Genomic DNA, 24,152 nt, shown 5'->3' with positions numbered 1-24,152 from the left:
AGATTCAGATCATCTCTCTTCTGCATTATGTGACAGGAAAGGAAGGGGAGCTGACAGCTTCCTTCAGACCAGAGGCATGCCAAATCCCTGATTTTCTACTTTCCATCCGGTGTTCTGAAGTCCCGTTTCAGAACTTTAAGTTTAGTGCTTTCCCAAGACATTTACCTCATAGCCTAAACTCTAACTGAGTGAATTAAGCTACAAAGGGTAGCTCGGGTGTCTGAGGGCCACATTTTTGTTTTCAAAGACATTAAGATATAAAGATAACTGTCACCTGTGTGTCACATTTTTCTTTATATTTTGTCGTGATTGCAGGTGTTTTCTGTGTTCTGTGCCGGCAGACAAGAAGTAATCCATTCCAGAGCTGTTATTGCTGTCACGCTTTGAGCTTTTTAGATGTCTGGTCTGACTGACATACAACAGTTGAAAAGAAGCATTAAAAAGACTGTACTCTAGTGGAAAAGCGAGGGTATGGAAGCACCTATGTACACTTTGACATGTAGTCATTTAGATAGAGTAGAACTACATTTAAATTTTAATTAAAATTATTCCAACAGAGTTTATTTTTCACCTTTTGGAATATATTTACTTTCTAAGGATTTCTACTTTATAAAAGTGAAGTGAAGTGAACCTTCCTCTGCCTGACTTACGGTTACATATTTTACTTGAGGAATCCTGTTTCTGACACACCCTAATATCAGTTGCTCCTTGAATACCGCTTAGTGGTCAAACAGCAATGGAAAAAGCTGCTAGAGGAATTATTGGAAGACGTAAAAAAAAAAAAAAAAAAAAAAAAAAAGGGCAACCTCCCCGGAAAGGCTGTGGGAAGAAGAGGGAGTGACTGACTGACTGGGGAATACCGGAATTCTAGGGTTGGACACTGTGGGAAGAGAACATGGTGGGTGGAATCTGAATCTGGGTCTTTGCCTAATTTCTATGGAGGAAAAACTACAAAACAAGACTTAGAAGCCTCCTGCACCGTGTCCACTGTATGGGTCTTTTGTCTTCTGTGCTGGCATCAAACACAGACAAATTGACCAAGTTCCCCCATGTTGTAATTACGCTTTGTTGATAAATACCATATCCCACTGCGCTGAGTCATTAGGATTAGCACTCAGTGTGGTGTTGCTTTCTATTCTGTAGCAAAAAGCTCAATATCCAATCTGTCACAAGCCATTCTCTGCAGCAAAACAAAGTCTTGCTGCAATAACACCACCTAAGTGGATTTATTCTTGTCTTCTAACATAATCTGCTGCAACGTGTTTGCAAAGAAAATAAGAAGGCACCTGAAATCAGACCAAGATGTGGTGTAAAGGAAAATGCACAAAGTCACACTCTTAGTTTGTGTCCTTGAAGCATCAGAATTTGCTCTAATTCGCTCAATTATTGTTGCAGCTGTGAAGTACAAAAGAGTGAAATCAAACTACAAGTGGGCTCAGATTTCCTCAGTGGCTGTTTACTTTAAAGGTTTAACTCTGTTAAAAACAGCTTTGTGAAGTAAGGATCTGATAAATTATTTGTCTGAGTTGCATGGTTTTCACTGAAAATTAAGATGCTTGGTGTTTAGTAATTAAGACAAATGCTGTCTCTGACTGCAGCTTGCAAAGTTAATCTAAGTTTCTGACTCTGTTTACCAGTGTTTAGCTGAAAGTGCTGATTTGCATTTCCCCTGCTTCTCTGGACTTGCAGTTTGCATTCTCCTGTTAAGTGATGGTGCTGGTGGTTAATTTGATATCTGGAAAAACAGCATGGGTGTGTGGGGCTGCACCTCAGCTGAAAATGAAAACCATACGATACGCAAATATTCTTCCTCCTACTTTTTCTTTGACATTTGCTCTGTGTTATTTCCAGGTGTGCTGAGCCTGCCTGAGAGTTTGAACCTGCACCGGGACCAGCAGCGCTCCGGAAGGGGTAGTGAGGGTCATGGATACACCCAAGCGGAGCTCCGCACGCTCGAACAGTCACTGCTCGCAACCCGGGTGGGCAGCATCGCAGAGCTGAGTGAGTGTAGCTTTCCCGTCAGTACACAGAACACACAGTAAGAACCGTGTTGTAACCAGGTTGGAACGGAAGCACATTTTCCTCTTCTCACACTCCTTTCAAACAAGCCTTTTCAGAGATTTCTCTCATCATGGTCTGCTAATGGAATTTGGTCCTGTGTCATCATGCAAAATATAAAACTTTGGTCACGTGACATTGAAAATATGTCAAATTAACATTTCCAAGAGAAGCTAAGACTGATAAAGGAATCTCATTTCATCCGCCTCATCCAGCCACTGAATGCACACATGGTTTTCCACAAAATAATTATTCTTGGCCTTGGCAGCTCAGTGCTGCAGAGAATAACTTTCAAACACCAAAGGAGGCTCTGCAAGTTTTTACTTATCCAGAATTAGCTCAAAACTCCCATCTGCTCACTGGATTGTAACACAGCGGAACAGTTTGTATGGGTTTAGGTGTGTGTCAGAGTTTGTTTGTGTTGGACCTTCTTGCCAGCATCTCTGTGCCTGGATGTGCCTGCTTGCTGCTCTGCTGTTGGCTGTTTGGACAAGTTTGAGAGCGGGTGAGCTGGTCAAGTGTGTTGTGGGTGTATATTTATCTATGTGAACACATCTGTTTGTATCTGTGCTGGTGTTGAGAGGGGAGTTCTGTAAAGGACTTTGTGTTGCACATGTATGAAAAAAATAAAATTGACTGACTCACTGGTCTTAACTAGCATACAGGTTGTCTGTGATTAGTGATTACTCTGCTGACTGATGCAGGTTGCCCATATTGTACACATTTGAACAAGTTAATGCAAGTCTCACATGTGTCTTTTAAAAATGTACTTGAAATTCTTGCACAGATTATACACTTCACCTTGCCTCTGTACCCCGAACTGCTCCAAATGAGCTGTTTCAATGTGTGTAGCTTTAAGATAAATGAGCTGCTGTTGGCCTTTCCCTTTTGTAAAAAAAATACTGCGCCTTTCCTGCTATAGATACACCAGTGAAAAACCACTTTGTGTGCCTTGCGGTCGGCCTGATCTGCATCCAAATCTTGGGACATGAATCTTGGGACATGAAATCTTTCACAGTTTGATGATGCTTAGTGATTATTCCAAAGAGAGCAACCAACACTTCGGACACTTTGGAAGCATTCTCGGACTGTGAGACTGCACCTAACATCTGGGTTTGGGTCCCCTAAATAACTGAAACACAACTATACGGTTCTGATTTACCAACTTTAGAGAAGGTGGTTTTCACATAACATTTAGACCCTCTTTATTGGAAAATTAAGACACTGAAGTCTCACTTTTTGCATTACAGGACCTCTAATTTGTTTTGAAATCTAAATATGACAACACGTGGATTTAAGGGAAAAACTAAGAATTATGTTAATTTAGATGAATGCCCCAAAATATTTGCATTTTTGTTTTGAAGCTAATGTCTACTGAACAGATTCATGTATAAAACATCTAATTATGACATTAAGCACGTTATAAATGCAGCAGTAACAGTTATGCACATTAAACTGATCGCTCATGGATTCATTTCTGCATCTATTTGCCAAATAGTGTGAAGGAATGAACACTCCCTGTCCCTGTGGGCTATCATGGTCTGAGGCTGACCCAGCATTATTCCACTGTCCCCTCACTGCTCATCCTTCTCTCCCCGTCTCCGACTCCCTCTGACACTCGGCAGCCAGGAACAGTTCCGTTACAGATGCTTCAACACCTGTTTATGTTTCTCGCCTGGGGATCATTATATCCAAGGTCACCGCCTCAGAAACTTTTGACCTCAACTTGAAAGAAAGAGCTCCACCTTTAGCTTTCACACCTCCACGTCATTTTCACGCTCTCATGTTAGATCATTCTGTCCCCCGCAGATATTTGCACAATGTGATGCAGTGTGTTTGTGCCCATGTACACATGTCCAGGCTGTTGGCTTGGACCCCAAAGCACATTATGGACCAGTAAATCTCTGAGTAAGAATACAAAGACTTGTTTTTGACCTGTTGGCAGCTTGTGAAACATGATCTGATTCATCTGTATCTATACTGGAATTAGAACAGACCTGAGAGAAAAAAAAAATGCAGTGAAATGTATATCATATGATATTAATAATACAAAAGTAATCTTCCTTTGCTCCCACAGGTTTTTACCATAAAAAGTACATTTCCCTGAAATATTTTTAGAAACTCAAAATATAGAGAAAACCATCCCTTTTCTATGCATTCACTCTACTCTGACATTCATTAGTTTACTTGGACAGCACTCGGCTGTCCTCAGCCGTTGCCAGGCAACAGTAACCATTATCATGTACAAACTAATAATGTTCAGTCATCTGTGAATGGCCTATTGAATACAAGACCTATTTAAATCCTGCATAATTCAAGTAAGAATGGCCTAAAATCAGATGCTTAGTATTGGGGAATAATCATTAACGCTGTATGCAACTTTTATTTTCATAATCTTTTTAATTGCAAAGGAGATTCTCTTTCCTGAGAAATGTGGCATCCACACAGAATTAATAGGGCGAAGACAAGCTTACGAGCAGCTAATTATAATTGTGCAAAGACTTGACTCTTGGAAAAGAAAGGGGAGAGGATGCAAATACCATAAAGACGAAAAAAGCAAAGAAAAAGGTGACACCATTTGTGATTCAGTTCTTCACAGCAGAAAATGCAACGCATACACTGATCATGTGCATTATTCACTTACTCTTTTGTTTATTCTTGCTTATTTGAACTTAAAAGTCCAGAACATAACAGACATGCTGTTGACTTGGATCCAATGGCAGGATCAGTTTAATAGACCATGTGTATGTCTTTTGGGCAGCTGAGCGATGCCAGAGGTTGACATGTGGCTCATAATACAATCTCTGCCAACTGCTTGCAGTAATTTAGTGGATTTGAGTGGATTCTCTGGCATCATTTTCTCCTCATGTCACGTTATGGGAACAGATTGATCCTCAGCTCACGAATCACTGAATAACACGAGTGTGAATCTGCTAACCAAGTGTATCGTGATTACATTAAGCGAGTGCGGCTTCAAACATGTTCTTCCATCTGCTTTTGCAAGGAAAGAGCAGATCTGCCGCTTGTTGTCTCAAACACTTTTTCTGCACATACAGAGGTTTAATCTTTAAATCAGGTGCAAAAAACCCTGTAGAAGTTTGTTCATCATGGAAGTGCAGTGCAGAAGTCGTGTTAATGCAACTTCTCTCACTTATGTATATCCCAAATTATATCACTGGTTATTTTCTGTTTTTCTTGCAATTACTTGTCCTTTGAGAAGATAAAACCTAAATGTATAAAAGAAGATTTTAATTTTCTTTTTAAAGAAGCATAGGACATTTGTCTTATTATATTGGTATGAGATATTCATTCACATTCCCATAAAGATGTCTGGTTTATGACCACAAAACACATTATTGAACCCCCAGCTGATCCAGTCCAGTTTTTTTTTTTTTTAAATAATATGTCACTATTGCATCAGACTGGCTTAATTTGTCGCTATTTTCTCAACGTGACGACGTCCATGTTGCTCAATCCGCTACTGCTCAGCTGTGATTCACAGTCCAACTGGTCCGATTCAAAAACAATGACTATGACAAAGTGAAAATGTAAATCTTGCCAATCTTTGCAGAAACAATGCCCAGGATGAAGATATCCAACAAGTCTGATCCATCTTCTGGCCGACTCAGTCGATCAGTGGGTGCTAACTACTAAATGCATGAAACAGCACCACTAAAAAAAAAAAAAAAACTATCCCTTTGAGGTAGTACTTCTGGCCTTGATTGACGTTTTAATTAGTAATGACAAGTGTTTCTAAGCATGCTATAGTCTTTATTAGATCAACTTCAGTTACAGTTTAAATGAAGTTTTGAACATATGCCCAAATTTTACTGAAATGTTTTCTGTATGAATCCAGACGTTAAAACTTAGGACTACTTAATTTACTACAGCCACGAGTCTGTTAACATTTAAAAAAAGTTACGTCTCTATACAAAACCCAAAAGAGAACAATACACGGGTAAACTGAGCGGGAAAAGTTGTTCTACAGGGTAATTATTATTTCAAAGCACCACAGAACACTTGAAAGTCTTGAAAGTCACTGTTATACCTCGTCACTTCAGGGGTGAAAGTTTGAAAGCACAAATTGTTTAAAAAAAAAAAACTCTGAACTTCTGAAGTATGAACCCAACAGTGAAATGATCCAATCTGTAAGCAACGTTTGTGTTTATCTGAGAAAGGGATTTTGAGCTGCATGATTCTAACAAAAAGTGCAAACCAAGCACCAAGCGCTTATTATCACTGTTACATTACTAAAGCATAAGCAAATCTGACGATTTCCTAATATGTCGCTCTTTCATTAAATTAAAGTGCTGCAGGCGTTTTCTTGAAGCATGCGAGAAAGTTAGACTTATTCTGTCGGATGCAATACTGGCTGTTTGCATCAAATAGAGAGCAGACGTATAAATAATTCAAAACAGTCATTGGGCTCATTGTACATATGCAAGTCTATTTTTTGTCATTCAGGCTCTAAAATGCAAAATAAAACAGATGAAAATGTCTAGTAGAATTACAACTATGTATATAAATATGAGCACACAGACACGTTTTGAAATTATTTTGCTAATTTGATCTGCTGCACAATCATAGATTGTGTGGGAATAAAGGAAAAATAATGTAAAGTAAACGGGAACAAGCTTTGATCAGTCTTTGGATGCTTCTCAAAGTCAAGAATGTTTCTTTGGCAGGATGAGCCCAACCAAATCCTGTCCTCCTTAGGCTTGGAAAGACTCCTTTGCATTTGGAAAACATATTGGAACAGTCCTATGAAGTTTCAAGGTAATGATCCCACTGTCAGCTCCACCGTGCACACACAATTGAAAATGATAATATGGCTGTTAACAAGCTAGTCGCTGTTTGCTTCTATCCAACTTATGTTTAGTGTATACTGGCAATTCATACTTTGCTGTACTAAAAACTTTATGTTGAAAACAAACAAAATTTTAAAGCATTTTCGCCCAGACGTCGATCCATTTTGTGTATTAAAGGAATGCCATACACAAACGCTTTCTTTGAATTTCACAGCAGGTCGGACTGAGGTCCCTCAAAGGATCCTTGACATCAAAACAGTCTTTAGACCAGTTTTTATGACATGACATCCTAGAAACGCAGTGTGTACAGATCCTTCCTTAACTTTGAGAAGCACCTCCGGTTTTTAGCTTCATATGCTTTCTCTTATGCTTAGTTATCTCTGACGATGCTTTAAAGAGAAAGTCAAACCCTGACTCTATGAGACTAGAAGAGAGAATTGGTTGGTTTGGTAACTCGCTAGACCACTAATTGTAATAGTGCAATAGATCAAAGCAATGAACTCCCAACTAAATAACCCTTTTTAATAATGTAGATATCTGCAATCAGTGAGATTCAGACTAAGTGGTGAATCAGTAAAGTAACCCCAGGTCAATCTTTAGTCACAGAAAAACAAGAGAAATTGTATGTCACTGCATTTAAAAACAGGTTTATTTGTGTTATGAAGGTTGGTGAGCATACGTGTTCCTTTATACGAAGATCCTGTAAAACTAAAATGAGCTGGAACAGCTATTTATGACACAGAACAAACTGCCATTTACAAGCCATAGTTGATTTTTACAGAGCTTTAAGTGGGACTGCAGTAAACAGCAGTACTTTATAATTCATTTCTGTCATGGGGTACCTCAACCAGCAGTCTCTCACTGCAGTGGGTAAAATATGGGCCAGAACCGCAAAGATGAGATAAAATGGCAATTTTCCACCCAGAGCCCTGTAGATAAATAAATACCTGTGGTTATTACATCTCCCAGACAGATAGAAAATAGGGCGTCTCTTTATTGTGGAAATATGTCCTCTTCTTTATATGGCAGATGAAAAAAGGTGGTTGTCTGACAGCAAATGTAAAGAGCATGTGTTTTAGATAGGAATCTATGGACTAAAATAAGTATGTATGCAGTTACTGTATCGTAGGGTTTTAAAGGGAAGGACCCTGGATGTATTCCAGTCTTTATGAGAGTTTGAGTTTTTCAAATGTTTTCGAACATTTTCATTGATAAGGCAATCGAGGACACACTTTGCTCTTAATATCAGAGGGACCACCACCACACTGACCAGAGGTATAGAATCTATAGTGGCTCATGAGCCTATGATAACGTGTGGAAACTGGGCACTAGTGTTTTTAGGCCTTCGGATAAGACACTAGAAAACTATAACAAGTCATTACAATAACAATGTGAATTTGAATAAATGTCCGATGCAGTCCCAGTACCCTAAGCTGTTTAAGTAGATATTGGATTTAGCTTTAATTTGAAGAAATATAGTATTCAAGGGAAGTTTGTGCAAAGCTATTGTCGGAGAAATATTACCATTAGCGTCTAATAAAGATAACAATTTGAGAATGAAAAAACGTGTTTAACAAAACCAAGTATAGCAGATAAAGTCTGAAATTTATAACAAATCAAACTGCTTAAGATGTTTTTAATTGAATGTGTTGACATGCCTTCACAGACACACATGTAGACCCAGAATGCTGCAGCGGAACACACACATGTACCATCCGCGATTTAATAAAGGAAACTTGGTCTCTTACAACTGTAAACATGTTTTACTCTCAGTAAGTATAGCAAAGTGTTCAACACATCCATTTTTTTTTACTGAAAAAAGTAGTTTCTGCACAGCTTGTCAACAGAAACAACATGGAATTATAAATCCATCGTGTTCAAAAGATGAACCCTGATTATGATGAGGAGAATAAGCCGATTTCTTACATTGTGTAGTCTGTATTTCACACCTGCAGTGTAGTCCTGAAGCTTTTCACGGGGCTGCATGAGAGAGAGCAAATATCTTATTTCTGGCTTTAACCAACCAGTTCCCTTGTCAGAAGTCCCAAAAAATGACATAGTGACTCCATGTGTGAATACAGCAGGTAATCCTCCGGGGAATTATTCATGGCAAGTGTGAATGCGGATGTCATTTGCAGCTTTTTGTTGGCCTGCATGTTGCCTTCCACTTAATGTTATCAAGCTGATGTGCCAGAAGGTCTGTTTGTGCACAGAACCATCTGGGAAGTCCTCAGAAGAAACCATTTGGAAAAGGACAGGTGCTTAATGTGACATTTGTTATAATTTGGAACCATATAAATAAACTGAATTGAATGGAATCAATAGTATCTGTATCAATCACATCAATGGCGAATTGCAAGTCGAGCCACATGGTAACATTTTATGTGAAAGTAGCACATGTTTAAAATGAAGGAGAGGATGAGGTTGTAAGCTATTTCTGTAGGGGTATGAGTGATTTACAGCAATTACATAAGATATAATAAGGTAATGATATTAAGATGCTCCACACACCACCTCCAATATCAAATCAAAAGCCTGGAACAAATTGGTGTTAGAAAGTAGGTGCCTTATGGTTAGAATCTGAGTCAGTACACAAAGCAACAAAAATTTAACCAGCATCAAAACATTTTAATTGTTTTTAATAAAGCCAAATTTAACCAATTAGCTAAATATTTGATCTCTAAACAAGATCTCTAGGATGTAAAGCGACTGATTGTCAGAGCAATTTCACAGCCGACTTGTTTGGTAATTAATGGATAATAGAAGAGGCTGTTGAGGAGGAACATCCATCATCATGTCCATGATTTCATTCTCTTGAGATGTAAAAATACGTCTTTTATTTCTGAGGTCACCATTACCTCTCTGCTCATCTTCGACGCTCATATTTCATGTCTTTGTGTGAGCGAAGAGAGCAGATCGCGATGGCAGATGTGAGCAGTGGACGCTCCGAGAGTTTGAACTCTTCCTCATCTCTCTGACACTGCCAATGAAGATATATATTTTTTTTCCTTCTTTTTGTTTCTCCTCAAGTGCTGCGTTGTGTGTGGTGCGTAGGATCCAACGGCGCCAATCTGACATATTGTGACCAGGTGTAACGAAAAAAAAGGCTGTTCGTTCAGCAGTGCTGCGGCTGCCCCATGGGTCCAGACCAGCCTCTAGGCAAACGAATATCGAAATGCAATACAGTCCAGGACTCTAACAATGGAGAGGGCCCCCTTTCCTGAAGGTTGATGTGCAAAAAGGATGGCAAAAATTTTAAATACATTAGAGATAAATTTGTTAATATTTGCATCAAATAAAGGTTTTAAACTGTATTTTAGGAGGTTTTATCGTTACACTCACATTAACTGTATTAAAATCGTCACTAAACAATCACAGGTGTCAACAGATGTCTGTATAGAAAGCCTGATCAACACAATGGAATCTAGAATAGCTACAGAGGCTGTAAAATTGCAATTCTCCAAAATTTCTCCTTTGCTCTTCCTATCAAACGCTTAGAGTTAAAAAATGTAGAGTATACATATGTAGTCTTACGTGGACATCGTCATAGACAAGACAACAGCCTACAGTAATGTAACCATGGTTAAGGATTGTGATCAGTGGTCAAGGATTGATGGATTGTGACACCAGGAATGAAGATTGTCACGTGTAGATGGTGGAGGCCCAGGTGCAGACATTTGCCGAGACCCGGGAGGCAGAAATGGAACGAAACTATTTATTTTAAATTCAGGTGCAGCAAAGCCAGAATTAACTGAAACATGGACAACAAAATCAAAACGCTAAGGAAACAAGGAACTAGGCGGTACACGAGAGAGTGTAACGGTGAGGCTGTGGCAAAGAGTGAAGAAAACTGGGAGTTTAAATACAGAGGAGGGTGATTGATGAATGAGTGCAGCTGAGGATAAGTGAGCACAGGTGAAGGGAGTGGAGCTGATGACTATGCTGAAGTGAGACTGAGGAAACAAATGAAGAAGTGACAGAACCCAAACAAGAAACAGAATGGAAAACAAACACCAACAAAACACGGATCATGACACAGATCAATACCGTTAAACAATAATTTGTCCTGATTGTTTTTGCAATTTTTTTTCTTCCTTGCATTATATGATATGCATTATAAAAGAATGAGAAAACAATTTGTATTTTGGCCCTTCATCACTATCTTTGAATCAACTCTAACTCTTTCATACAATTGCATTAACCAACCTTTAATATTACCTTTCTCATGAGAAGAGTCCTTTGTGTGAAAAAGGCATGTTTAACCTGGTAAACTATCACCTGCTCCATGACCTTTGGAGCAACCGACATGTTAGACTGTTCTGCTTGCAGTCCAGACTTGTCAAGCACAGCTGTGTTTATCATGAAACGCAAAATCCTGAATTGTTGAGCAGTGGGAATCCAATATCAAGTAGGAATGGGAGAATATTTCACTTTCAAAACCCCTCAGTTCCCAAACATTTACAGAGGTGATGCAACGCAGAGGTAAGCATGCCTCTTTTCAACTTTTAGGACATATCTTACAGCCGAAAACTAAAAATCAGCTTGTGCTTTAAAAAAAAAACAATGATATCTCTAAGTTGCAGCATTCGATATGTTGTTTGAGCATAGAGTTGGAATGATTTGCAAGTGATTTTATTCTGTTTTTAGCTATTTATTAAGTAGCGTGTCAATCTTTTGGGGAAACAGGGTTGCATTAGTCAGATACCCAGCTTGAAAAATAGGTCCTTATGTATTCTACTGTGCACAGCCAAAGAAGAAAAGTGCTTTTTCTTCAGCACAGAGTGCTTTTCACAAAGTGAGGAATCCCTCTGCAAGGCTGCTGGAGTCCTTATTTCCTTTCAGAATACCCAGCTGTAATTTTGGTTGGGATGTATGTGAGTTTTTGCACTTTCAGACATCATATGCTTCAAATTTCCATCCATAAGCAGTCATCAGTCTTGTAAGAAAATTAATATTTAAAGCATACTTTTCCCTGCATTTCGGCAGGATTTCATTAACGTCTCAGTTTTTTAATGCTGTGACTCTGACGTCTTCCCGCTCCATTATCCCGCTCTCACGATGTGAATGTTGGATAATGGGATAGCTTCGCACAGATGAAGGTGTTACATTTCATCTCGAGTCCATCCGTGCTAGCCTCATTTTTCATTACATTAGAGTTAAAATACTTTTTTCCCTTTGCCATGCATCATCATTCCTAATCTCTCACAGTCTGACCCATTTTTCAGCACAGGTGGAAATTGAAAAGGGGAAAAAAAGAGCGACATGAGTCAGTGCATTCTCAAAGTTGATAAAAGCTTATAACAAAATCATCATCCAGTTAGTAAACAACATAAAAGAGCATTAGATAAGGTTGCATTTCTGTTTTTAAATTTAAAACAGATATTGTACCCCTTGTACCACTTCAGCTACATTAGAAATGATAATGTTGCCTTCATGTCTTTCTCTGTGTCTGTAATGCACATCTCAGTGTTTCAGGAGAGCTTGTCATTTCGCTTCACACTCTGCTTCCTTTATTTGTCCTCCCTGAAGTCTGCGGCATCATTCTTGTACTCATGTCTCTTCATCTTCAAGTCTGTGTTTTCGACAAGAAATGTTCAATGGGCTTAAAAGCAGAGGTTGCCACATTCACTTACTGGTGCAGGCCACTTCCATTTTCTCTATCTGTCTCCCAACACCTTTACGAAGACGGCGAGAGCATGAAGACAAACACATCTCACCCTCACAACCGACTGTTGGCACACACGAGCACAACAGATTCATGCTGGAAAACCTTGTAGGCTGCTGCAGCATCCTGCAGTAATTACATGATGCTGGACTCATTATTGTGTTATCGTCCCTGAACGCCGAACTCAGATTCCTGCTCACTGCTGCAAAGTGCTGCTTGTAGAGCAACCTTAGGATTTTAAATGCCTGTGTTTTCTGAGCTGAATCTCTTGAATAACGGGGTCTTCCTTCATTTATTAAAACATTAAAACACATGCTTTTGGTCACTACAAGGTCAGCCATCATAGTTTAGTTTTTCATTATGTCAATGTTGAAGTATTTTTAACACTGGAATTATTTTGACAAATTAACTTCTAAAGTAACAATTAGAGTGTGAATACCTGTTGATACAGCTGATCCCCACTCCAAACTGATCCCATGGTCGCTCTAGGTCAGGAGCCTGCTTGGATGTGGGCGGTATCATCCAAAGCAATCATTTTGAAGGTGCAGGCTTCTCCGAACTGATAAAGTAACAGTCATAGAACGCATCACCATTCCTAAAGGAAAAATGCTGATGAAGCTTTCCGCAATAAAGCATATTTTACTGTGTTTTAATGCCTGACAATGATCTTTTCCTAACATTGACCAAGTATTTTAAATGCATGATGAACTAGTACAGTAGTAAAGCAAAGGAAGTCAAAACTGAAAACAAATCAAGATAAAGATAGAAAAAAAGGAAGTCAAGGTGGGACTTGAACATTTTTTTAGAGTTGCAATTGGTCCCCCACTTGAAACAAGCACATAGGTAACTTGTTCATACCCATAATTTCGCCATCACCTTCATGGACAACCTTTTGCTGATTGCCTTGATGACATGTAAACTAAATAAATGTAAATGTCCTGTATCTTCACTTGCCTAGAGTTGGAAAACAAAACTGCTTGATTCGAGTTAGAGAACAATCATCAGAACAACTTAAATACATTCTTTTTACAATGGGATTGTACCTTCACAGAGGCCATTTTTAGTGTAGTGTACAGAATGTTTAGCCCAGTCACAAGCATAAAATGTTTTGCTTTTCTAAATACTGTAGAAACATATCGTCTTAATGTTTCTGAAACAAACAACTCAATACCTAAGGCAAACCAAGCTCTTTAAGTTAAAATCACAGTCTCATACTGGACTCTACTCTCCAGGATCAAAAAGTATGGTTATTAAGATGTGCATAAACCAGATGGACCTCTTCAAATGGACCTACTTTTGTTCTCCATTATTAATAAACAAAACTGATTCAAGGTTGATGTGCAATACCAAAATCAGAGAAAAAACTCAAATAGTTGAGACCGAATGAGACTGCATCCTAAGGTGACTCACCAGCAGTGACAGCTGAAAAAAAGTGCCAAAGATTTACTGAAAGACTAACCCATTACACCCAAACAATTGTGTATCAAAATTGTACACACTCAAAACAGGAGAGCAGTTTAAAGTGATTGAAGCAATAGAAGTGATTAGATAACACCAAACAAAAGTCCAATTTAAAACAGTAATGATGTTTTGTCCCAAGAAATTTGTTCCACAAGGACAAAAACAGTGGCTGAGTACTCTTGAATATAATGACAATCAACTTACTAGCACTTAAGACGAAGCCGGGATTACTTCCTACATTTAAGTGTCTTGGCGATGTGGACAGTTGATGTGATGCGATGTGAAGTGTTGGATTTGAATTAAAGTCCTCTGAATGTCTTGCATTTAAAACGAGGTGGAAGCATCTCCACAACTGCACCAGCATTTGTTCGTCTCTGTAACACTTCTCTGGAGAGGGAGACCACCCTCCTGCAGATGTTCTTCATCAATAATTGTTGCCCAGCCTCCAGCCTGGCTTATGAGACTGAAGGATACTCAACACAGCCTCTCTCAGACCTTTGACTGCTAGTGACTTCAGAAGCTGAGGGACAGACTGAAGTTATCTGTGTTTAACACCCACTCCATGTGCAGCTGGAGAATGATGGACACTACACCACAGCTTCAACCCTCGCAGCAGCACTGCTGAGAGATAATGCAGACCCACTAATTGAGTGTTCTGGAGGGAGCCAGAGGGCTAGTAGACGTTTCGGGGTAATAAAGCTGTGAATTGAACAATCCGCTTGTAGCTCTCAACTCACCAGTTCCAAAATGAAAAAAATAAAAGGCCGGGCAGCTCTTTGTAGACAAATCCAGGCAGCTGTTTGCAGGAAAGCTTTGATGGAAAGAGCTTACAAAAGGCTCGAATAGCTATAGGTGTTTTGACTTGGCTTTTTTCCATCAAAAGCGCTTTTATTCTCCAGTCTCATCCACTGCCAGTTAATCAATATCTCATCATTCAGTTAGTCTAAAACTGCTCTATTTCACCACATCAATACACTTAGGCATCATTACACGTTGGAGTACAACTTAAGGTAAGTCGAGTTGAAATTGGTATACTTTTTTGAGTAACTTAGCAGCTATTAAGGGCAAGTATTAAAAATTTGAATATGATTTCCTTGTGATTAAATGAGACATTGAGGTCACGGGTTTCGCACTTTTCTCCCCAAGTCTTACTGAAAAGGTATTTTGTTCTTTTGTTGAAGGTATTATTTTTAATTTGATGATGATGAATGGTCATACGATTATTGGAAAAACACAGCTAGCATAACCAATGACAACAGCGGGTGATGGCCTTTAGCAAGATGGTCAACAAAATTTTTTATTAGAATGTGAGGAGTTGAAATGATCAGTATTTACAGCTTATCTCTAAAGTACTGATCTTTTCATTTTAGCTTCCCCGCTTCTGTCCTTATCTCTCACATATCTCAAGATATTGCTTTTGATTTCTTCAAATGTTTTACCCACAGTCTTCACATACTGTGGTTAACTGTTTTCAGCAACACAGTGACGCATATTTCTGGCCTTATACAGCGACAAGCCAGCAATCGGCTGTTGAGCATGTCTGGAGTATCGATCAACGTTTGTCTCTTAGTAAATCAGAGTGAACTCTCTCACTGACACGAGGCCGATTAACATGTTGAATCGACTGGAAAAAAAGATATTAATCAAGTCGGACAATGCCGACTGCTTTCCTGAAAATACGTTTAGCACAGTCAATGAGCGCACAAGTAGTGAGGTGGCAGTGATGAGAGAAGACAAATGGCTAACTTAACATGTCACACTCTTCTCATATTTAATTTCTCCAAAATAAGCAACATTTTTCGCAATAACGTAGACGTGTGGATTGAAGGAACTGAAGACAACAGGTATTTCTAGTCATGACTAAAGAAAGACCAGCTCTGTGTGTCTTTACCAAAAACCACAAAGCACATGCTATGTTTACCACTTTTATCTGTTTGTTTGTTTTTTGATCGACGTGGTCTTCCAGTTTCCCTTATTGTGTTATGTACAACACGTACTACAGCCCCGTGCTGCACTGGGGAGCTATCTTGCGTAAACAGAGATTACACACTTGCAGTTCCAAATCATGTTTGTATTGTGTTTACGTGCTGTTTAGTCTTTTTAATCACTGGCGACACAATGAGACCCAGCAAGAGGCCTCTCTTCAGCGCTGGTTCTTCACATCGGTTCGGTGTATGAGAGTGAAAAATGAATGCATCTTTCTTGTCATCCTATAAGTATGACTTTAAGGGTGATATTTTATGGCTGTTGATGTCCTTCCCTGATGAGGGAGCTGTCGTGCACTAATTTGTACACTGCACGATTTTGTCATTTAGTGCAAACAGGTCAAAATCTTACATTGTTTTGTTTGTTAGTGTGCAACTTAATTTAGTGACATATCCATCATCTTCAAATGTGTTGTATGCTTGTGACCTCAGATGTTAGTGTTACTGTCAAAAATGAGTTGTTCATTTGTAGACTGAATGCTTCTTTGATGGGATTACAGCAAAACTTGAAGTAGCGTCTCAGCAATTGGACACGTAAGTTGACCAAGCTCACTTCTGATGTCAGAATAGGATATTTGAAAAAAAATTAAAAAATAAAAAAATATATATATAAAAAAAAGAAAACAGGTTAACTTTTTCTAACTTTAGCTAACTAGTTTCTACTGCTAGAGCTATTTAGCTGTATTTGTGATTTTAGGTGTTTAAGCTGAAGGACACTTAGTTCATATTAGACAGCAGTTCTCATACCCATAATAACAGTGCGAATGAACAAATACCACCATGCTAATATGCTAAGCTAAGAATTAAACACAACAAAATCAAACATGCTAGAAATTAGCATGTTAACTTTGTGATTGTGAGAATGTACAGGCTGCTAATATTTGCAATTCTGAACATGTCAATTTTCCTAAGTGTGTTGACTACATGTATTATTAGTATTGTAGTATTTATTAGTGGTGTATTAGCGCCTATTCATTTACTTTTCTCTCCTCTGGTATGCTTTTGATTTGATTTCTTGCTGCACTTTAGCAGACAGTCAGATAAGTAATTTGTGACTGGTCTGTAATTGTGAAGTAAATGTTTGAAAAGGGAACCAAAATAAGCCCTAAACTAAAATATGAAGGACATAGAGAGCTATTTAAGCTCTTTTGATGCAGTGGATGATAAAAAAAAAACACACATAAGAAGGTTGTTTATTCTACACTGGTACAGTCCGGGTAGTGCTTCTGCAGATTCTCAGAAGAGCCATTAAAGCCCCTTAAACGGTCATTAGAAAGAATAAAGTGGTATCCATTTTGAAGTCCCCTCCTGTGAGTTGTAGGAAAGATGATGACAATGGGGCGAGGGAGATAGTGCGTGTAAGCTCCTGCTCCATTTCCATAGACTGGATATCTGGATAAACTCAAATGAAACAATGAGTCGACATGAAGCTACGGAATGAAAATCTCTTTCGAATGAAAGAGGCCATTATCGAGGCTACTGTGTTATTTCCTCCAGTTTTTCTGCAGTTGTTAATGACTGTGCTTATTCCAAAGATCCCTGGACATTTTACAATTGAGCTATTACATCTTTTTCTGGCAAACGGGGCTTTTCTGGTGTTGTTTGTTTAGCTTTTGTTAACAGCCATTAGTCCAGAAACGGACAGCTGCAGCCAACTGGGGCTTTTTGTTCATGTCTTAATGGCCAGAAAGAAGTAATCATGACGCTCTCTGCAGCATTACTACCCTCAGATTTGATCCAGAAAAAGCAATTTGCTTTCCTAAGCAGGTGTTTTGCAATATTTCACATCATCACGGGAGCTTTAATCCTTACTTTTAGGTAATATTTCCTTCAGGGAGGATTGGGGAACATTTGACCTTTGTTGGCTCTGATAGCTCTTCTTCACTTATCCACTTGTGGATAACAGAGCATGAGGTAATCGATTGTTATTCAGAACAAATATTCTGTGTCCCATCGTTATGGGTGCTGCAGTAAAACAGATGGTACCATACTGCTGCTGCCTTCAAGTGTTCCCTTTTACGTGCTTGCCTTTAGATATACAGGACTGTAGTCTTTGGTGGCTGTGACATCACTTTCCGCCCAGAGGCTATGAGTTAATGAATCCTTCCATACTTATTATGCTGGGCAGACTGCTGTGTTGCAGAGGTATATAGGAAGGCAATCTACAGGCAGAGACACAACATTTAACTAACTATTATTAGTTCAATTATTGCCCACTAACCTGATGGCAAATCCTCCAGAGTATTTGAATTCACAAGCTTAGAAATGTGACTACTTGACAATGATCCCTTAAAATCTTAGAGTTCTGTTAGAAGTTATATTTTCCACATTTCTGAACATCTGCTTAATGTAACTGAAAAATCCATTCTTCTATCAGGTCTCTGATGCTCTTCCCTGAGTAAAGAATAGAAATACAGGGGTTATCTGTATCTGTGGATTCTAGAAAAGTAAGTTACTCTGGTGACGAGGTTGTTTCTTGACAAAGCTCCTTTGTTACTTTTTTTCCCATTTTTATGATGGCTGGAGTGGTCAGTGTGATTTTCAGTAGAATATCAAGTGCTGCACTGATGCCCGGTGCTTCAACATGAATCAATCACTGTTGCATGGCAGCAATCCACTTTATTTGTTCTCCTTTTTTTCCAGCCCTGCCTTTGCAGTGCCCTTCTGTTTTTTTGTTTATTGTGATTTTTTTTCTTCCCATCAGTGCAATGTGTCATGTTATTCTGAGCTCAATGTGCATGAAGACGCCATAGAAGGATCAGTGGTCCTCTCGGGACTCATTCTCCCTTTCATATTTTAGTTTATTTGGACTTTTCTTTTATTCCTCCTTTGCCTTTAAAGATTCACAGGCTCAACAGGTAAACTCCTGTGGATTCTGCATAAATATTACAATAGAAATAGCCACCCTGCTGACAGCATTAACATCTGTAAAAAGCATTCGTTGTCTGATATGTGTTAAAGGGGTCCCTTTCTTTTCTAGCACAGATTACCTGTGACTTTCCTTCACATGTCCCATATTAAATGTGTCCACTGGTGATAAATTTCATCCTGGGCACTGCTGGTAAAAGTATCTTCTAGTTCTATGTTGATGATGACATGTCCTGTAATTGACTGTGATTTATAATTGCCATGGAATTGCTAATGTGCCCCGAAGGTGGAGCTCTGAGCCGGTCGTATTACCAAGTGATGATTAAATGTCCTCAGTGTGGCCTTAGGGGAGCAATAGGCCATGACAGTATGTCAGAGGACAGTGAAGAAATCTTCCATCTCAGACCCCCTTTAGGGAGCACAACAGTCATCTTGCCACCATGATCTTGGGTCACATTCAAGAAGAAGTTGGCTCTTACCACTTTGTCTGCTTGAATTATATTGTTTGCTGATTGTTTGAGTATTTAAAGACTCATATTACCTCGGGGTCAAGTGTCTGTTCAGTTCGTCTTAATACAGTTCGTCTTAATTGAATTATTTCTGGCTCACAGCTTTACTGCTTTTCTTTCAGTCTCTCAGCTCTTAATGCTCTGTTTCAGCTAAAAAAAAGCTACTGCTTTTTAGGAGTGTAAAAAACTTATTTTATGTCTGTATATGTCTGTAAACATCGGGGAACTGAGGCTATACCAGCTGCTGAGGAATGTTGACCCATTCTTGTCTGATATAGCAAAAAAAGGCTAAGCAGTCCTGGGACTTTGTTGTCATCTTTGGCGTTTCATGATGCATCAAATGTTTTAAGTTGGTGAAAGATGCAGGCAGGCGAGTCCAGCAATGCTGTTGTAATCGATAAAGTATGTGGTTTAGCATTGTCTTGCTGAAAGATGCAAGTCCTGCCTTAAGAAGAACATAATCTGGATGGATAGCATATGTTTCTCTAAAGTACTTTTCAGCCTTTATGATGCCTTTCCAGAGGTGCAAGACATTGACACTAATCCACCCCCCATATTGCCAGAGATGCAGCCTTTTTTTAACTGGTTGCTGATAACAAACTGGACTGTCCCCCTGCTCTTTAGGTCGGAGGACATGGTGTCCAAAAAAAATCTTCTGACCACAGAACAGTTTTCCACTTTGCCTTAGTCCATCTTTAAATGAACTCTGGCCCAGAGGGGACGGCATTATAGAACTTAAGCTGGATAGCTCCGTTAAGCACAGACAAGGATTTTTGGAAGTGTTTCTGAGCCCACGCAGTGATTTTTATGACAGAATCATGTCTGCTTTTAATACAGTGCTGCCTGGAGGCCTTAAGATCACAGGCCTCTGGTACTGATCTGTTTCCCTGGCACACGGAGATGTCTCCAGATTCAATTTTTTCCCCTTCCAATTGCTAAACCTCAGTTTAATTTTTCTTCTAAGAGATTCTTTCTCTCGAAGGTGCTCTTTTCGAAAGTCGATCATGTTACTGACTTGTTGCCAATTAACTTAATTAAATCCATGTTCCCCTCAACTTTTGTTTCTTTTTGAAACGTCCCACTTTTAGCATTCTATATATTTTCTTTGTTCGACTGAGATTAGAAAATTAGTTAATTAAATTAGCTCATTTGCTCTGCATTCTGTTTCCTTTTGCATTTTATACAGCGTCCCACCCTATTTGAAAATAGAGTTGTAGAAATTTGATTCACCCCAGTTTCATGTGGCTCATTTTCAAACTGCACTCTTAAGAACGATGTCCATATGCAGCAAAAACATGATGCAGCACTGCAGTATGCTGTTCCCAACGTGTTTTTCAAACTTTTAAAAATGATAGGATGTCAAACTTTTGCCATCCAGCTCATCTTCCTCATTATCATTTAAAAACCACGAGCATCTGATGGATTTGAGTTTGTTCCCACCCAGCGGGGCCTTTATGCTGTGTAGCCACAGATGAGTCTTCAGAATTTTCACTAAAAAATACTATCAGATCTCTCATAAATAATTCCTGCATACTCCTAATTCTGCACCAAGCAATGAAAAATATGTATATGAAAGCCTGTTTTTTTTTTATTGAATTAACACCCAAATTAAACTCACATGAATCATTTTCACAGCACAGGGGAAGGCTTAGGAAAATGGCTATTCAACGCTTCAAACAGTAACCTCCTCATCAAGGGTGGAATCAGCTTTATATTTGCAGCGCTGTATAAAACTGCCAGTGCAATCTGTGAATATGTGACCCACTGTGTGCACAGAAGTGTGGAATTAGACTTAAGTGTGTGAAATCAACACAGTCTGACTGCCCTTTATGACACTGACGCAGAACCACGTCTATTTATTCATGATCTGGCACAAGACTCTTCCTCTTTTTTCATGCACGTGTAAGAATAGAGTCTCACAATATTTAGTCTGTCCGTGACTTAACTTTCACGGGTGTTTACCTGCTTTAACTGGTGAAAAAGTTGGCAATTGTTGGCTGGAGGGTGTGACGATGGAGTTACTTACTAGCTGTCGGCTATCTAGAGGCGGTATTGCTTTAGAGGAATAACAAAATGGTGCAGAAAATCAAGCTGAGGCATACCATGCTGTGAAAAACAACTCAAATAAGCAATAGCTATATCGGTCTATAATGCAAAAGGCTGCAATTTTACAATTCAGGCTCCTTTATTTAAATTTGTTACAATTTGTTGGGGCTGCATGGTGGTTAGCCTCACAGGAAGAGGTGGGGTGTATGAACGGCTTCCACCATTCAAAACATGCATGTTAGGTTAATTGGTGACTCTAAATTGACCTTGGGAGTGAGTGTAAGCGTGGATGGTTGCTTGTGGCCCTGTAATGGACTGGCGAACTGTCCAGGGTGCACCCCGCCTCTCACCCAATGACAGCTGGGCTACAGCCCCCTCTCGACCCTGAGCTGGATTAAGAGGGTGTAGAAAATGGATGGATGAACAATTTGTCAGCACATCGGCGTCCTTCATTTGCACGTCATTCCATCATGTCATGAGAAAGCTGCTCCACAGAAAAGATGTTACCGTCTCCCAGTCTACATCCACGGATTGTTACAGACTTGTTACACAAAGAGGCAAACAAGGATCGTTAGCCAACGTAAAACAGGAGGTGAATTAAAAAGGCATCATTTACTGCTCAGTGTGGCACAGGATTTCACAAAGAATTCAAACTTTGTGACAGAAATGTGAGTGTTTTTCTCTTGAAGGAAATCAAGGACCATGAAACGCTGCTGATGTGTCAGACAGGAGAGTTTGCACAAATATTAATTTTAACAAGGAAGGTGCTGCCTTTTCAGTACACATCAAGAGGCAATGTTTAAAATATATCTACGCATTTATAGCCATTATTGTTTGCCTTATATAGCCTACGTGTAGCCACATTCAAGTACTTTATAAATCATTTTACTGGACCTGTACTGATACTGAGTCTTTTTGCATTTTGTGCTCATAGAATATATTCCAGTAGAAAAACTCACCACTGTGAAAATGACTAAACCACAGACATCCCCTTTGGCTCCTTTGTATGTGAACATAATTATTCCGTGCTTTATTTTAGCTACTGAAAATGCTGTGAAATGTGTTTAAAAATATATCTCAACCTTGACAGAAAACTACATTGACTTCAAGTCGAGAAAGCAACCATTATAGATGCTGTTCAAAAGTTCTGGTTCCTGAGCTTCTGCATGTAGGAGTGCCCTTTAGGAGAAAAAGCAACACTTTCTGAGCTTTTATAAGGTGGAAGATCGTCAGTCTATATTTTCAATATAGAAATGCTATAAATACTATACTAAGAAACATAATGTCTAAGTTGTCTTTTTTTATGGAGCCAAGAGGAGGAAAAGTTGTATTTTTATGGCTTGATTTGTGGGAATTCTAATCTATGAAAAAATGTTAAACGCAGAAGTAATATTCTGATGCACTTGTTATTGCGGACCTCTAGAAAATATACAATAATGTCGTGTTCCACAGTAAAAGGATTCAATAATCTCTCAGTTGCTCTGCAGAATGAACTGCGCCCCCCTGACTCAAGTAGTAAAACATCAGGTCAAACTGTTCACTTATCCTGAGAAATGGAATGGCACGAAATGCAAGCCCACGTTCTCCAGTTTTCACATGAGGTCATGAAAAGGAGAATTCGTAAGGACAACTGCACTCTAAAGAGAATCCAGCTAGAAGGTAGAAACATTGAAGTGCTTTCCTCTTAATGTAAAACATACAGATCCAAAATGATAGAGGCGTATGGAATATCTGAGTATCTCATGGACAGAGCTTGAACGTTTTTTCAGACTATCACCACTAAAAATCTGTCATCCAGATGAATTAAGTTTACCTCGAAGCTGATCAGTTTGTGGCCAAAACATGAATGTTTAGGTCACTGGTCTGCAGTGGCAATTGTAGGAGGATTTTAGATGTGAAGACAGTCAACATTGGTAGCTTTATCCAGTAGCCTGATAAGTTTTTGAAACTTCACGCCCTTTCTCAAAGAGTTTCAAAGGAGGACTTTCGAGATGTTTCTGTGTAATAAACTATGTCATGAATCAGGCAGAAAATAATGCTTCCTAACACCTATATTTATGTTTCAATGATCTCAAGTTTTCATCTTGCAAAGACCATAAGGTAGAAGTTAGATAATTTCTGCTTTGTTTTATAGTCATCCGCTGGCTTCTCATTTAGTTCCGTTATCACTAAATTGTCCAGTATTTTTGGTCTGAAGGTAACCTACAGTGTTGTTATGTTGTTAGTGCTGGATATTCACATTGACTAATGGGGTAAATGAATGAAAGCCAAACAGGGGGCGCCACCCCTCAGCAGGCTTCTGACAAAGGGAGCCTGAAAGACATATTTCTTCTTCTCTTCTTTTTCTGAAGCGGGGCTTTGCGTATCACCTTTGAATAGTGAGCAGTCAAAACACTCTCAATTTGGAGAATTAGAAGGTTTTCTGAGAGGGAAGCTAAACTACTCAGGAGCGGCCACGAGAAAAACAAGCTTTTCAGCATCTGGAACAAGTCGAATCTAAGAAATTTCAAAGCAAGAGTTTCACTTCTGCATCAGCCATGGCTGTTTATTTGTAGCATTTGCGACCACGCTAAAAAAGCTCGTAAACAGCGTGCGTGCCAAACGTTAGCATGTTTGCATTGTTATTGTGAATATAAAATGCATATAAAGTCATATTTCACAGGCTGTCGAGCTGTAGTTTTATCTTTATAAAAACATTTAAACTAAACAACTGTGTGGTGTCACTTACCATGAGAGGAAGGAAACGCAGTTC

The 24,152-nt window shown here is 39.0% G+C and overlaps 1 protein-coding gene across 2 annotated transcripts in view; it reads left to right on the top strand.

Annotated features, from left to right (window-relative positions):
- LOC140282713 (ankyrin repeat and BTB/POZ domain-containing protein 3-A) overlaps window positions 1–24,152 on the top strand; it is a 183,929-nt gene that overhangs the window by 120,071 nt on the left and 39,706 nt on the right. For both annotated transcript variants that reach the window (XM_072377254.1, XM_072377253.1), the window contains exon 2: window positions 1,852–2,001. In XM_072377254.1, coding sequence (XP_072233355.1) covers window positions 1,852–2,001 — 150 coding nt within the window. The remainder of the gene's footprint in view (window positions 1–1,851; window positions 2,002–24,152) is intronic.

The sequence above is a fragment of the Leuresthes tenuis genome, unplaced genomic scaffold, assembly GCF_036924035.1.
Source record: "Leuresthes tenuis unplaced genomic scaffold, fLeuTen1.0.hap1 SCAF_23, whole genome shotgun sequence".
Taxonomy (NCBI): domain Eukaryota; kingdom Metazoa; phylum Chordata; class Actinopteri; order Atheriniformes; family Atherinopsidae; genus Leuresthes; species Leuresthes tenuis.
This window is presented reverse-complemented; position numbering and strand designations above follow the sequence as displayed.